General features: G+C 40.8%; 1 protein-coding gene across 18 annotated transcripts in view; it reads left to right on the forward strand.

Moving 5' to 3' along the window:
* The window catches only part of ATXN2 (ataxin 2), a 156,965-nt gene that overhangs the window by 45,084 nt on the left and 95,170 nt on the right, over positions 1-16,711 (forward strand). For 16 of the 18 annotated variants that reach the window (XM_030939943.1, XM_030939945.1, XM_030939935.1 and 13 more), the window contains exons 3-5: positions 1,173-1,232; positions 2,423-2,494; positions 3,279-3,429. In XM_030939943.1, the coding sequence (XP_030795803.1) occupies positions 1,173-1,232; positions 2,423-2,494; positions 3,279-3,429 (283 nt within the window). The remainder of the gene's footprint in view (positions 1-1,172; positions 1,233-2,422; positions 2,495-3,278; positions 3,430-16,711) is intronic. The other 2 variants (XM_030939939.1, XM_030939953.1) reach the window with 1 other exon arrangement.

Here is a 16,711-nt window from a genome sequence, read left to right on the forward strand (position 1 = left end):
AACTCACTCACTATCATGAGAGCAGCATAGGGGATACTGCTCCCATGATTCAGTTATCTCCACCTGGTCCTGCCCTTGACACATGAGAATTATTACAATTCAAGATAAGATTTGGGTAGGGACACAGAACCAAACCATATCATTTGTAAATAGTGTTTTTTTCATGCATAATAATAAGAACAAGTCATTTGTTTTTTTCTAAATGACTAAGTGTAAATCTAAGTGAAAAACCTCCAAGATACATATTATGAACACCAAGAGTGGAGTCTGCAGAGTTCTTTATGCTTTTTATTTTGAATTAATGTGCTTTTTTTCTGCTGCTTTCATTTTTCTCCTTTGGCTTTCTGGTCCTCAATTTTGGAATGTTATCAATGAAATTGAACTGGACCTAAAGGGCAGAAGGTATAAGTTCCACGTAATGGAAGAAATAAATGAGAAGCTATCACAAATTTTTGAGACGTTGCCTTTATTAGGCAGATTGTTTTACAAGAGTCAGGAAGATACACACGTATATAGTAGTAATATGGAATAGTGTGGTTGATCAGACTTAAGCACTGTCATTGATGCAGATATGCTGGGAGAACCTAGTCAGGGTTTTTCTGTGAAGGTATGACCTGGCTTCCAACCCCGTTTATTTATACTTTACCCTTCTTAGGGTATATTTCTGTGAGTTTTAACAAATGCATACAATCAGTGTAACTACCACCACAATCAAGATAATACAACAGTTTCATTGCCCACCAAAATCCCTCAAATCACTTTTTAGTGAATCCTCCTCTCTCTCCAACCATTGATTTGTCTTCCATCCTTATGGTTTGTGTCCTTCCTCCTTTATGGAAGTTGACTTTTGCTTTTTTATATCACGTTTAGTCAAAATATCATTAGTTGGTATGACTGATAACACTTGAAAACCTGACGTTCTGTTCCTTCTGTTCTTTACAGAAGCAAAATATTAAATAAACAAAATCTTCCTTTAATACACGTAAGATATCATAAACCTAACAACATTTTGCAACAAAATAAACATTAACTTTATATGCAAGTGTAAATACCAGGCTGAGTATCCCTAATCGGAAATGCTCTAGAATTTCACATTTTGAATTAGGGATGTTCAAGCACTAAGTATATACTACTTTCTAATAGTCTTTTTTTTTTTTTTTTTAATATTCCAGATTTCTTTTGACGGAATCTATGCAAATATGAGGATGGTTCATATACTTACATCAGTTGTTGTAAGTTATTAGATTATTGGGGATAAACTGCCTTGGGGGTAGAATAAAGTAATTCCATGAAGTTAAAATATGGATAAATGATTGTCAAAGTAACATTGCTTAGATCATGTTTAGTCAGGATGATTTAGAGAAATAGGTTAGAACTCCCTTTATCCAGTCTAATATAATTCATTGTAAAAGTGCAGTTGATCCTCTGCATCTGTGGGTTCCATATTTATGGATTCAGCCAACCTTGGATCAAAAATATTTGATAAAAAGGCCAGGCACAGTGACTCACGCTTGTAATCCCAGCACTTTGGGAGTTCAAGGTGGGCAGATCGCTTGAGCTCACGAGTTTAAGACCAGCCTGGGCAACATGGCAGAACTCTGTCTCTACAAAAAGTAAAAACACTAGCCGAGCTTGGTGGTGCGTGCCTGTAGTCCCTGTGACTTGGGAGGCTGACGTGGGAGGATTGTTTGAGCCTGGGAGGTGGAGGTTTCAGTGAGCTGAGATCATGCCCCTGCACTCAGCCTGAGCAACAGTGCCAGATTCCTTCTCAAAAAAAAAAAAAAAAAAAAAAAAAAAAAAAAAAAAAAAAAAAAAAAAAAATTTTTTTCTTTTTTTGAGAAAAAAGATGCAAGGTTGCATCTGAACCAAAGATGTACAGACTTTTTTCTTGTCATTATTCCCAAAACAATACAGTATGACAATTTATGTATCATTTATATTATATTAGATATTATAAGTAATTTAGGGATAAAGTATTTGGGAGAATGTGCTTAGTTATATGCAAATACTATTACATTTTATGTAAGTGACTTAAGTATAATGTAATTTGGTATCTGAAGGAGGTCCTGGAACCATTCCCCTACCAATAACAACAGACAACTGTATTCTTGTTAACCCTGCTGTGTGTGTAAAATAATATTAGTAGTTGATTGTCTTTTGTACATTATTTTGTCAAAATAGCTGGGGTCAGAAATGTTTGGCTTCAGTATTAAAATTCGTACTGCAAACTCTGAGTAGAGCCTCCTGAAGAATTTCGAGAGTTCCGTGTATTGTTAATGTTTTGAAATTTTTTTATTGTTTTGTTAGTGAATACCTAATATTGAAGGAAGCCTGATGAGGTATAAAAAGTAAAATGAAAACAATTATCCCTGGTGACCAGATAATATACTGTTTCTTTGAAAAATTAATTATGTGTTTTTAGGGCTCCAAATGTGAAGTACAAGTGAAAAATGGAGGTATATATGAAGGAGTTTTTAAAACCTACAGTCCGAAGGTAATTTTTACTTTTTTTTCTTTTTCTTACAAAGTAAAAGAACATTTTCATAGTCAGTGCTTTACCTAGTTTTTAAAGCCACTTTGAATGATTTTACTCCTCAGTTTCAAATACTGATTATTTTATAGGCTGGTTTGTGTAATCAGAAAGACTTCTTGATGTGTATGCTTATTAAAATATTTCAACCTTTTTTTTTTGAGACGGAGTCTCGCTCTGTCACCCAGGCTGGAGTGCAGTGGCTGGATCTCAGCTCACTGCAAGCTCCGCCTCCCGGGCTCACACCATTCTCCTGCCTCAGCCTCCCGAGTAGCTGGGACTACAGGCGCCTGCCACCTCGCCCGGCTAGTTGTTTGTAGTTTTTAGTAGAGACGGGGTTTCACCGTGTTAGCCAGGATGGTCTTGATCTCCTGACCTCGTGATCCGCCCGTCTCGGCCTCCCAAAGTGCTGGGATTACAGGCTTGAGCCACCGCGCCCGGCCTCAACCATTTTTAAGCATTGTGAACTAATAGAGGGATGTGGTGGTTTATTTTTTCCTCTTAAAAAATTATTATTAATGTACTTAAGACAAACCATAGCAACAAAAAACATTTAGATGTGAAGATTTTTTAAATGATGGAATGGATAATAGATCATATTCCTTGGAAAAAGGATATGATTATCAGGTTTTCTTGAGATTATTTTTGTCAAAGGCATATAAGAACTGGTACCTTGATGAGCTAAAGAATTCCTAACAAATGTTATTTTGTAAATGTTTTGAATACTTACTTGTGTTTTTTATTTTAGTGTGATTTGGTACTTGATGCCGCACATGAGAAAAGTACAGAATCCAGTTCGGGGCCAAAACGTGAAGAAATAATGGAGAGTATTTTGTTCAAATGTTCAGACTTTGTTGTGGTACAGTTTAAAGATATGGACTCCAGTTATGCAAAAAGAGGTGGGTTTTGATTTCCTAAATATGCCTCATGGTTTACTAAATTTATTCAAGCATAGACACAGTGCTGTTACAAACTTTTTTTAAAGAAATATCTGGGCCGGGTATGGTGGCTCATTCCTGTAATCTCAGCACTTAGGGTGGCTGAGGCAGGTGGATCACCTGTGGTCAGGAGTTCAAGACCAGTTTGGCCAATGTACTAAACATATAAAAATTAGCCGGGAGTGGTAGTGTGCACCTGTAGTCCTAGCTACTAGGGAGGCTGAGACAGAATTGCTTGAACCCAGGAGGCAGAGGTTGTAGTGAGCTGATATCACACCACTGCACTCCAGCCTGGGTGACAGAGTGAGACTCCGTTTCAAAAAAAAAAGAAAAAAGAAATATCTGCTTTCTAGAATAACCCAAGTAAGGCAATTTTTTAGAAAAATGGGAATTTTAATGCATTTTTGTTGGAAAACATTTAGAACTTTAGAGAAAAATAGAGTTTTTGTGATCTCTTAAAAAATTGGTTTGTAAAGCATTTTCTACAGTTTTGTGGTCAAGAACGCTACTGATTATATTCAACTGAAAAGTTCTTGTCCCATTTGTCCTACAATGCTTTCGTTTATAAGTGGGCATGTGGTAAATCTGGAAAGAAATCAAAGCATAGGGCTAAGGAAGAAAGGTAGAGAACGGCTGGTAGAAAACAGTTGTCTAATGAAAATGAAAAAGGGTGAAGAAGTAGAACATGTATATTAAAAAAATAGAGTATGAGGCAAGATTTTGAGAAATTAAAAGTGATTATGTGGTTATATTAAAAATTTAGTCTCTTTTTGAAAGTGTCCATTGACGAACAAAGTGGGAATTCCTGTTACTCATTTGCAAAGCATTATTGAGTGTTCAGTAACATGTTGCAAGGCACTTCTGGGCAATCCTGAACTTGGTTCTCAAATTCTTTTTTTTTTTGAGACGGAGTCTTGCTCTGTCCCCGGGGTGGAGTGCAGTGGCGCGATCTCAGCTCACTGCAATCTCTGCCTCCCAGGTTCAGGCGATTCTTCTGCCTCAACCTCCTGAGTAGTTGGGACTACAGGTGTGTGCCACCACACCCAGCTAATTTTTGTATTTTTTGTAGAGACGGGGTTTCACCATGTTGGCCAGAATGATCTCGATCACTTGACCTGATCCGCCCGTCTCGGCCTTCCAAAGTGCTGGAATCACAGGCGTGATCCACTGCGCCCAGCCGGTTCTAAAATTCTTTTATTTATTTGTATATGCCAAATTCTGTAGTGAAATATGTAATTCTGTTGTAAATTGTAATTCAGTGCAATTTGATTTTCAGTATTCAAATCTATACCAAAAGCTGTTTTTATTGTTGGGCTGATTCTTCTACACTGTTACGTGGAAATAATAATATACCAGGATTCTTTCTCTTAGACTTAGGAGTCTTTCTCTTGGCTTGCTTTTTCAGAGGCTAATAGTACTGAGTATTCTTTAACTGTCTTGATATGCTGATGAAAGCACAGTGTTCTGTTTTTGAATCTTCTAAAATGTCCTCCTTGTCTTTGATTCACAACTCTTTGTCTTAAGAGGCCTTCAGCATCCCATACAAAGAACCAAGTCTTTTTTTAGCAGCTACCTTTGGAGTTGATTTCTGTTTATGCCTATGAGTACTAAATTATTTGTACTTCTACTATTGAAATATTCCACTGTTATAAATTCAAAAATTGATTTTGGAAGATAAAATTTTAGTTGAATTTAATACGTATCACTCTAGAAAGAGTATTGGCCACAACAAAAAAAAAAAAAAGGTTCCCTACTCTGTTGGGTATCAGGTCATTTAATAGCCATTTACAGTATGCATTGTCTTTTTGTTTTTATGATGAATTGGTATTTCCCAAATGTGGAAGACTAAATATTACTTTGAGATGTTTGTGATGGTCCATTCCTTGCCCTTCTTCAAAATTAATGTCATTAAATTTTTATTACTTTATGTCTTCATTTCTCAGATAATTTTAGTTCATTATAGAAAGGCAAGAAAATATATATCAGAGTGACAACTTTGAAAATCTCACTATACTCATAAGGGGATGGGTATATTTTGCTATATATTATGAAATTAGTTTTCTTGATGAGTACATCTACCATTGGAGTAATTTCAGGTATCTTATTTCTTCTTTTCTTTTCTTTTTTTTTTTTTGAGACGGAGTTTCGCTCTGTTGCCTAGGCTGGAGTGCAGTGGTCTGATCTCAGCTCACCACAACCTCCACCTCCCGGGTTCAAGCGATTCTCCTGCCTCAGCCTCCCAAGTAGCTGGTACTAGAGGTATGTGCCACCATGCCTGGCTAATTTTTGTATTTTTAATAGAGATGGGGTTTCACTGTGTTGGCCAGGCTGGTCTTGAACTCCTGACCTCGAGATCCGCCTGCCTTGGCCTCCCAAAGTGCTGGGATTACAGGTGCGAACCACCACGCCTGGCCAGGTATCTATTTCAAAACTTAGAGTGCTTTAGTGAATTATACAATTGTGTCCAGTGTATAGTATCCTGAAAATAGTATTAAGTCATGTGTTTAGGACTTTTCAGGTCTCTTAAACTAAGTTAAGACTATCCAGGCAGAAATTGCTCTCTTCTATAAAAGAAGAAAAGTATTAATTTGGAAGTACAATCAGTATGGAGAAATCTGTTTTAGAGTTATTAATTGGCATGATTTTCTCTCTCTTTTTGTTTTTTTCGAGATGGAATCTCATTCTGTTGCCCAGGCTGGAGTGCCGTGGTGCGATCTTGGCTCACTGCAACCTCTGCCTACTGCGTTTAAGCGATTCTCCTGCCTCAGCCTCCCGAATAGCTAGGGTTATAGGCACATGCCACCATGCCCTGCTAATTTTTGTGTGTGTGTGTGTGTGTTCTTAGTACAGACAGGGTTTTGCCATGTTGGCCAGGCTGCATGGTTTCATTAATAACAAAATTAAGGCATTTAGTACTGCATCTGGATTTTTATTATTTTGTGTTAGAGACTTACTCAGGTTACTCCCAAAGTAAAGGAATGTATGGTTTAATCATTGCTTCTTAATGCTGGGTTCACGTTTAGTCACACGGGGAGTTTTTAAAAATGTTTTCACTTCTAAAGATCCTGGTTTAATTATAATTAGCTAGGTGAGGCTCTGGGCAGTCAAGGGTGTGAGCTATGGGTTTCATGTGATGAGATCCCAGGAGTGGCTCTATTCTGTGGCCTTGAGAATTTGTGCTTTCTAGGCCAGGTGCGGTGGCTCACGCCTGTAATCTCACTTTGGGAGGCCAAGGTGGGCAGATCATTTGAGGTCAGGAGTTCGAGACTAGCCTGGCCAATGTGGGGAAACCCCATCTCTACTAAAAAATTAAAAAATTAGCCGGGCGTGATGGGACATGTCTATAATCCCACCTACTCAAGGGCAGGCTGTGGCAGAAGAATTGCTTGAACCTGGGAGGCAGAGATTGCGAGATCGCACCACTGCCCTCCAGCCCAGGCGACAGAATAAAAAAAGTAATTTGTGCTTTTTTTTTTCTTGCCTCACAGTCCCCTTTCTGTCTCAGAATCAGCAACTGCCTGAAATAGTCTCTGCTGTTATCATTTGGTAGTACTTTACTACATCTTGAATGGATAGATGGATTGAGTGTTTTTTATAATAGAGGTGGGTGAATGATTAGTTTCCTAAAAGTTAGGAATTGATTTCATTTCTGAGCTTTTATCTTATAATTCTCTTCTGTAATAGTGCTGTCAAATTCTTAAGGTTGATAATATTACTACAATTTGAGTGCATATTCTATGTACCAGACTCTGTGCTAACAGATTTGCCTACACTTGTTCACATAATCATCACAACTTGTTTCCGTAGCAGGTACAGCTATTATCCACATCATAGATAAGGAAACAGAGGCATATTTAGGAAACTTGCTAAAGTGAGGACACAAATCTAGCTTTTCCACTCTAACTCATGTTCTTAACATTATACTGCAGTGACATAAGTTATGTGGTTTGGTTTGTTGTTTATCTCAGTTGTCATAAGTCGAGTTAATGTTTGTTTGTTTGTTTGTTTTGAGACAGAGTCTTGCTCTGTTGCCTAGGGTGGGTACAGTGGCATGATCTTGGCCCACTGCCACCTCCGCCTCCCGGGTTCAAGCGATTATCTTGCTTCAGCCTCCTTAGTAGCTGGGATTACAGGCACACACCACCACACCTGGGTAATTTTTGTATTTTTAGTAGAGATGGGGTTTCACCATGTTGGCCAGATTTGTCTCAAACTCCTGACCTTAGGTGATCCGCCTGCCTGGGCCTCCCAAATTACTGGGATTATAGGCATGAACCACTGTGCCCAGCCAGTAAGTTGCATGGTTGTTAAAGGGTTTTTCCACAAATAAAACTAAAACTAAAAGTTAAAAAAAAAAAAAAAAAAAACTCAAGAAATACAAGATGCAGACTATTATGTTGTTCAAGATTTTGTGTGTGTGTGTGTGTGTGTGTTTTAAATCTTTGACTTTATTTTTGGGGAAACCTTTTTTTTTCCTTTTCCTTGGGACGGAGTTTCTCTCTTGTTGCCCAGGCTGGAGTGCAATGATGCAGTGTTCGCTCACCGCAAGCTCTGCCTTCTGAGTTCAAGTGATTCTCCTACTTCAACCTCCCAAGTAGCTGGGATTACAGGCATGTGCCACCATGCCCAGCTAATTTTATGTTTTTATAGAGACAGGGTTTCTCCATGTTGGTCAGGCTGGTCTTGAACTCCTGACTTCAGGTGATCCACCTGCCTAGGCCTCCCAAAGTGCTGGAATTACAAGTATGAGCCACCATGCCCGGCCAGGGAAACCTTTATTTTGAGACGGAGTATTGCTCTGTCGCCCAGGGTGGAGTGCAGTGGCATGATCTTGGCTCACTGAAACCTCTGCCTCCCAGGTTCAAGCGATTCTTCTGCCTAAGCCTCTGGAGTAGCTGGGATTACAGGCGCCTGCCACCATGCCCAGCTAATTTTTGTATTTTTAGTGGAGACGGGGTTTCACCATATTGGCCAGGCTGGTCTCAAACTCCTGACCTCGTGATCCCCCCACCTTGGCCTCCCAAAGTGCTGGGATTACAGGCATGAGCCACTGCACCCGGCTGCTGGGGAAACCTTTTTTGCTTTCTTTCCTTTTTTTTTTTTTTTTTGAGACGGAGTCTCGCTCTGTCGCCCAGGCTGGAGTGCAGTGGCGCGATCTCGTCTCACTGCAAGCTCCGCCTCCCAGGTTCACGCCATTCTCCTGCCTCAGCCTCCCCAGTAGCTGGGACTACAGGTGCCCACCACCACGCCTGGCTAATTTTTTGTATTTTTAGTAGAGGCAGAGTTTCACCGTGTTAGCCAGGTTGGTCTCGATCTCCTGACCTCATGATCCGCCCGTCTCGGCCTCCCAAAGTGCTGGGATTACAGGCGTGAGCCACTGCTGGGGAAACCTTTTAACATGAGTAAGGTCAGGGTGACTTTTAAGTTCTTGATGTGAGCATCATTGATTTTAATAAAGTTTAAAAGTTATACTCATGCATATATGCAAATGAGTAAAAGGCTTAGAAATAGTGACTTCTTATGGTACGATGAATAAATTTCATTTGGTCTCTTGAATGTTATACATGTTCTAGTTGATTTACTGACAAACTGAAAGTAGCTTTACGTCTTATGAGCTATGAGAGTCCCCTTGGCACATTCATAATTAGAGGAGACCATCAGATTATCATTGGAAAATCAGTTTGTATTTATCCTTTATTTGAATTCCAGTGCAGACATATCTGAGATTCTCTTCATTTTGCCAGAACTTCTTATCAGCCGCTTTTGGCTCTGTGTTCGTGTACCTTTGGAACTGTCCTGTTATCTCTGCTTATTTTTTACTTGATTTTCCATCCATTTCCAGTATTCCTTTCTCCTCTATTTTTTTTCCTTCACTTTCTTTCTGCTCTTCCTGTTGCGCCATTATTCACGTTTTTCTCTTTACTCCAACTCAACTATGGCTTTACTTCTGTTTCCTTATTCCATTGTTCCTCATACTTTTTCCTACTGCTTCATTTTCTTAGTAGTATTCTCAGCCTAGATGATAGGGGTCAGCAAATCTACCCATCAGTAAATAAATTTTATTGTAGCATAGCTATGCCCATGCATTTGTGCATTATCTATGGCTGTTTTCATGGCTGTAGCCGTAGAGTTGAGTAGTTGTAGCTGACTGTAGGGCTTGCAAAGCCAGAAAATTTGACTGTCTCTTTACAGAAAAGTTTGCCAGCCCTTGGCCTAAATCATGTTTTCTGCTGCATTTAGGGCTATTTACATGCTATACTGGCTTTGGTGAAGTAACACAGAACATGCTCTGTCCTTTAAACTTACAACTAATTGCATGCTTTGATTCTAATACTGTATGATATCCTGCGATTCCTTATTCATGACCATTCTAATTAGATTTAGTCTGAAGAATTACTTTTGCTTAACAGATTCTTTGTCACATTTAGTGAAAAATCATATAAGGAAAAGATTGGTTAATGGAAAAGATCTCCATCAACTGACCATTCCCTTCCTTATCTACAAATTTATCTTCCTCCTCTGTGCCATCTTTTTTTTTTTTTTTTTTTTGAGATGGTCTTGCTCTGTTGCCCAGGCTGGAGTGCAGTGATGCAATCACAGCTCACTGCAGCCTCGACTTCCCAGGCTCAGGTGATCCTCTCACCTTAACCTCCTACATAGCTAAGACTATATGTGCATATTACTATGCCTAGCTAATTTTTTATATTTATATTTTTTGTAGAGATGGAGTTTCCCCATGTTGCACAGGGTGGTCTCAAACTGCTGGGCCTAAGAGTCTTCCAATAGACTTGGCCTCCCAAAATCCTGGGATTACAGACATGAGTCACCGCACCCGGCCTCATTATTATTTTTCCTCTGTTTTTAGTAGAGACAATTTTTAAGCCAACTTCTTCAATCATGCCCTTGACTCTCTCCCTTTTACCTACCTCCTCGCTCTTTTTTTAAGATAGAGTCTCCGTCTGTCACCCAGGCTGGAGTGCAGTGGTGCAATTTCAGCTTACTGCAGTCTCCACCTCCCAGGTGCAAGGGATTCTCCCCCCTCAACCTCCTGAGTAGCTGGAGCTATAGGCACCTGCCACCATTCCTGGCTAATTTTTGTATTTTTAGTAGAGACGGGGTGTCACCATGTTGGCCAGGCTGATCTCGAACTCCTGACCTCAAGTGATCACCTGCCTTGGCCTCCCAGAGTGCTGAGATTACAGGCGTGAGCCACCACACCCGGCCATCTTGTTTTCTCCTTGTTCTTTTATACCACTTCACTGTTTCTGGACTCTTCACCATCCCCCTTTCTACTTAATCTTTCCTTTTAGCCTGAAAACCTATTTGCTTCCTGCTCATCCTAAAAAGGATTTTTTTTTTTTTTTTTTTTTTTTTGAGACGGAGTCTCGCTCTGTCACCTGGGCTGGAGTGCAGTGGCCGGATCTCAGCTCACTGCAAGCTCCGCCTCCGGGGTTCACGCCATTCTCCTGCCTCAGCCTCCGGAGTAGCTGGGACTACAGACGCCCGCCACTTCACCCGGCTACTTTTTTGTATTTTTTAGTAGAGACGGGGTTTCACCGTGTTAGCCAGGATGGTCTCGATCTCCTGACCTCGTGATCCGCCCGTCTCGGCCTCCCAAAGTGCTGGGATTACAGGCTTGAGCCACCACGCCTGGCCTCTTTTTTTTTTTTTTTGAGATGGAGTCTGGCTCTGTTGCCCAGGCTGGAGTGCAGTGGCCGGATCTCAGCTCACTGCAAGCTCCGCCTCCCGGGTTCACGCCATTTTCCTGCCTCAGCCTCCCAAGTAGCTGGGACTACAGGCGCCTGCCACCACACCCGGCTAATTTTTTGTATTTTTATTAGAGACGGGGTTTCACCGTGTTGGCCAGGATGGTCTCGATCTCCTGACCTCGTGATCCGCCCGTCTCAGCCTCCCAAAGTGCTGGGATTACAGGCGTGAGCCACCACGCCTGGCCTTTTTTTTTTTTTTTAAAAGATGGTGTCTCACTCTGTCACCCATGCTGGAGTGCAATGTCGCCATCTCGGCTCACTGCAAGCTCCGCCTGCTGGGTTTGCGCCATTCTCCTGCCTCAGCCTCCCGAGTAGCTGGGACTATAGGCACCCGCCACCTCGCCCGGCTAATTTTTTGTATTTTTAGTAGGGACCATCCGTGTTAGCCAGGATGGTCTCCATCTCCTCACCTCGTGATCCACTTGCCTCAGCCTCCCAAAGTGCTGGGATTATAGGCGTGAGCCACTGCGCCCGGCCCAAAAGGATTCTTTTTAATCCTGAATTCTTCTAGCCATTATCCTGCCTAAGGCTACTGTTAACCTCTAATTGCCAGGTCCTGTGGAATCTTTTTCTGTCTTTATTGCTGCACTTAAATGTTGGTTTCACCCTCCTTCAGAATTTGCTCTTATGTATTTTTTATGTTTATTGATCATTCCTTGCCTGCCTCATTCCTGGGCTTCTTTTCCTTCACACACCCCTTAGATGTGTGTCCCCAGTGTCTGTTTCTTTGCCTGCTGCTCTTGCCACATGACACTTACACACTGCCAGCTACCACACACAAGTTGCTTCCTATCATGTGTATATCATTGCCCTTATTCCATGTTGTATTAAAATTATGTGCTTGTCTCCCCTGTTATACTTTGAGTTCCTTGTGCTCAAAGTAAAGACAGTGATACTGTCTTTATTATTTATTCTCATGGTCTGGTATAGTGCTTTGGCACATAGTACAGGCTCAATATAAATATGTTTGAATAAATGAAATTCAGTGCCTTAATACACTTTTGTAGAAGCATAGCTATAAGTGGTCTTACATATATAGTCATCCAACAGATACTTAGAGAGCTCTGGGATGTGTTCCTTGCTGTGCTTGTTGCTATGTACAGTACAGAGAAATATAAGCATCTATTTTGGGTCCCTTTTGAGAACCTTGTGAAACTGTATACCTAGTGAAACTGTATAGCCTCACCCTAGAAAAATTTACACCACACATGTAGATTTTGCATGTAATGTAATTCTTTTGAAAATTAATTTTTTTTTTTTTAAAGAAACAGGGTCATGTTCTGTCACTCAGGCTGGAATGCAGTGGTGTGATCATGGCCTACTATAGCCTCGACCTCCTGGCTCAAGCAACTCTCCCACCTCAGCCTCCCAAGTAGCTGGGACTACAGGTGCGCACCACTATGCCTGGCTAAGTTTTAAAATATATTTTAGACACTGGTTTTCACTGTGTTTCCCAGACTGGCCTTTACCTCCTGGGTTCAAGCAATCCTCTACCTTGGCCTTGAAAAGTGATGGGATTATAGGTGCAAGCCACTGTGCCCACACTATATGTAATTTTCATGGTGTTCACGGTTTCTTCAGGGAGTTCATGTACGCCACGTACTCTATTCTAAACATTTTTAGAGTTAGAGATACAAAAGCATGTGAATGAATTCAAGAAAAATGGAATACTGAACTGCGTGACATTGAATATCAAATGGAGTCAGTGATGCAAATAATTCTGTAGATTTACAAAAAAAATTAACCTGGTGTGGTGGCGTGCACCTCTAATCCCAGCTACTCAGGAGGCTGAGACAGGAGAATCATTTCAACCCAGAAGGCAGAGGTTGCAGTGAACTGACATCATGCCACTGCACTCCAGTCTGAGCGACAGAGCGAGACTCCGTCTCAAAAATAAAAATAAAAAATAAAAGATTTGTGTAGATTTTAGTAGTTGGAAGAAGTTGGAGTATGAATGTGTAATTATAGAACAGTGAGAAATAAAATTCTACAGATTGTTTTATTCTGGTGCTGTGCTGTTGTGTTCTCATATGGTTGCCTTTTTGGTCTGATAGCTCTTTGTGTTAAGTAACAGAATATGAGTAACAAACAGGGATCTCTTCAGAAGGGCGTGACATTAGAAATGCTGTATCAGTCATATAATGAAGAGGCAGATCGCAGAGCAGGATGTGACCTAGGAAGCCTTGGGGCCTGAGAAGTCTAAATGTGTTTCAAGTTCATTCATGGATGGTGCTTTACTAGGACTAGGGCAGGTAGGCCACAGCCCTGTAGCTAGGCAGGCACATCCTTGTAGCTAGGAGTGCATGCAGTAGGCTCTAGATGTGGCAGGCAGGCAGGCAGCACTAAAGCTGGGCAAGTGATCGGGATGGATAGCCTCTCCTTTGAGGTGCCCTGTGGTACATAGACAGATGAAATAATGGATACGCAGGTAGTCTTGTAGCTAGGTTGGTCCAGATCAGTGGGCAGGAAAGGAGGTTGAGTTGGGGCCATGGACTTTGGGAGTTGTCATTCTAGTGAGCTAGCTAGAACTCTCAGTGGTACAATATTCTTCTCTTAAAACTGACCCATTAGAAAGTTTACAGCCTCAACTTTGCTGTGGTTTATTAAGACACAGATATGTGTTCATTCTGGGGCCAAGCAGTAAATGGAGAGGGGCATTTATTGAGGCCAGTATGGAGGCAGTACAGAGATTACTGAGATAAAAGAAATAAATAGGTGGAACGGAACTATGTGATGGAAAGCTAAACAGAATAGTTGGTGGTACACAGTAGAAAAGTATTACTTGTTTATGAAGATATGGTCATCTTCCATTTATTCAAGTTATGTTTTATATTTTTTAGAGTATATAGAAATTCTCTGCCCTATCGCATGTTTGCCAAAGTCAAAACAATAACTTCATTTATTAAATATAAAAAAAGAAAAACCTCTAACATAAAATAGAATTTTATTTAGACAATAAAAAAATATTGTTTGGTACTAATAAGAGTAAGGTTGATTCAAGATACATGGGAGCAGAATCCAAAGTGTAGAAATAGGCCAGGTGCAGTGGCTCATGCCTGTAATCTCAACACTTTTGGAGGCTGAGGCCATAGGATGAGTTCAGGAGTTCAAGACCCGCCTTGGCAACTTGGCGAAACCCCGTCTCTACAAAAAGTACAAAAATTAGCCGGGTGTGGTGGTGTATATCTGTAGACCCAGCTACTTGGGAGGCTGAGGTAAGAGGATCACTTGCAGCCAGAAAGTCAAGGCTGCAGTGAGCTGTGGTTGTGCCACAGCACTCCAGCCTGGGTGACAAGCAAGACCTTGTCTCAAAAACAAACCAGCCTGGTGTGGCGGATCACCTGAGGTAAGGAGTTGGAGACCAGCCTGGCCGACACGGCTCTACTAAAAATACAAAAATTACCTGGGTGGGGTGGCGGGCACCTGTAATCCTAGCTACTTGGGAGGCTGAGGCAGGAGAATCGCTTGAATCCGGGAGACGGAGGCTGCAATGAGCCGAGATGGCTGTGTTGCACTCCAGCCTGGGTGACAGAGCGAAACTGTGTCTCAAAAACAAAAACAAATAAGCATAGGACATGGGGATAAACTGAAGATTTATGAAGACACTACTGAAGGAGAAATAAAAATATGTTTGGCTAAATGGAGAAACATGCCATACTTTGAATGGAAGTATTTAATACTACAACGTTGTCAGTTTTCCTCAAAGAAATCTCTAAATATATTCAGTTTTGGCTGGGTGTGTTGGCTTACGCCTGTAATCCCAGCACTTTGAAAGGCCGAGGTGGGCTGATCTCTTGAGGACAGGAGATTGAGACCAGCCTGGTCAACATGGTGAAACCTTGTCTGTACTAAAAACACAAAAATCAGCTGGGCGTGGTGACAGGTACCAGCTATTCAGGAAGCTGAGGCAGGAGAATTACTTGAACCCTGTAGGTGAAGATTGCAGTGAGCTGAGATTGCGCCATTGCACTCCAGCCAGGTGACAGAGCGAGACTCCATCTCAAAAAAAAAAAATTATATATATATTTACACACAAACACACACACACACACACACACACACACACACACACACACACACACACACATCTCTGTTTTTGTAGAAACTGACAAAATATTTCTAAAGTTTATTAGATGATGTGTAGTAACAGAAGAATTTTGGAAATTTCTTTTGACAAGAACACACACACATATCTCTGTTTTTGTAGAAACTGACAAAATATTTCTAAAGTTTATTAGATGATGTGTAGTAACAGAAGAATTTTGGAAATTTCTTTCGACAAGAGTCATAAAGGAGGACTTGCCCTACCAAATATTAAAATATATCAGAATTAAAACATAACCGTCAGCCAGGCGCAGTGGCTCATGCCTGTAATTCCAACACTTTGGGAGGCTGAGGTGCGTAGATCACGACAAGCATGACCAACATGGAGAAACCCCGTCTCTACTAAAAATACAAAATTAGCTAGGCGTGGTGGCACATGCCTGTAGTCCCAGCTACTTGGGAGGCTGAGGCAGGAGAATTGCTTGAACCTGGGAGGCGGAGGTTGCAGTGAGCCAAAATCGCGCCATTGCACTCCAGCCTGGGCAACAAGCTCAAAACTCTTGTTTCAAAAAAAAGAAAACATAACTGTCATAGTGGCTACGTATGGAGAATCCATAACTGAATTTATGTGGTATTTTGTTAATATACAATAAACATAGCACTTTAATTCTGGAGGAAAGGTGGATTATTCAGTGAATGATTCTGGGACATTGGGGACAAATTAGATTCCTACTTCACACTGATAAATAAAATCAAATAGATTAATGAGAGGACTGTAATTAAACAAAACAACACTCAAACTACACTGGAGCAGATTTGTGAATCTGTATAATTTTGAGTGGAGAAGGACTTTATAAGCATGACTGCCAGAGCAAAAAATATCAAAAGATTGATATATTTGATTATTAAAAAAGTAAAGATTTAGGCTGGGTGTGGTGGCTCACGCTTGTAATCCCAGCACTTTGGGAGGCCAAGGCGAGTGGATCACTTGAGGTCAGGAGTTTGAGACCAACCTGGTCAACGTGGTGAAACCCCATCTCTACTAAAAATAGAAAAAAATTAGTCAGCGTAGTGACACATGCCTGTAATCCCAGCTACTCAGGAGGCTGAGGCAGGAGAATTGCTTGAATCTGGGAAGGGGAGGTTGCAGTGAGCCAAGATTGTGCCACTTCACTCCAACTTGGGTGACAGAGCAAGACTCCATCTCAAAAAACAAAAACAAAAAAACTTAGATGTGTCCAAAAGTACCTGTACATTTAAAAAGACATGCCACAAACTGGGAAAAGTAGAAAAAAAGTTTTTAAAATAGCCAGTGAACATAAGAAAAGGTGGCCCTCCTCACTTGTGATGATTTGAGAAGTGCAGTTTATTTTTATTTTATTTTTAAGAAATTCAGATTGTCTATCAGCTGGTGCTGAATGGTAAATGTA

This window comes from Rhinopithecus roxellana, chromosome 10 (genome assembly GCF_007565055.1).
Source record: "Rhinopithecus roxellana isolate Shanxi Qingling chromosome 10, ASM756505v1, whole genome shotgun sequence".
NCBI classification, from domain to species: domain Eukaryota; kingdom Metazoa; phylum Chordata; class Mammalia; order Primates; family Cercopithecidae; genus Rhinopithecus; species Rhinopithecus roxellana.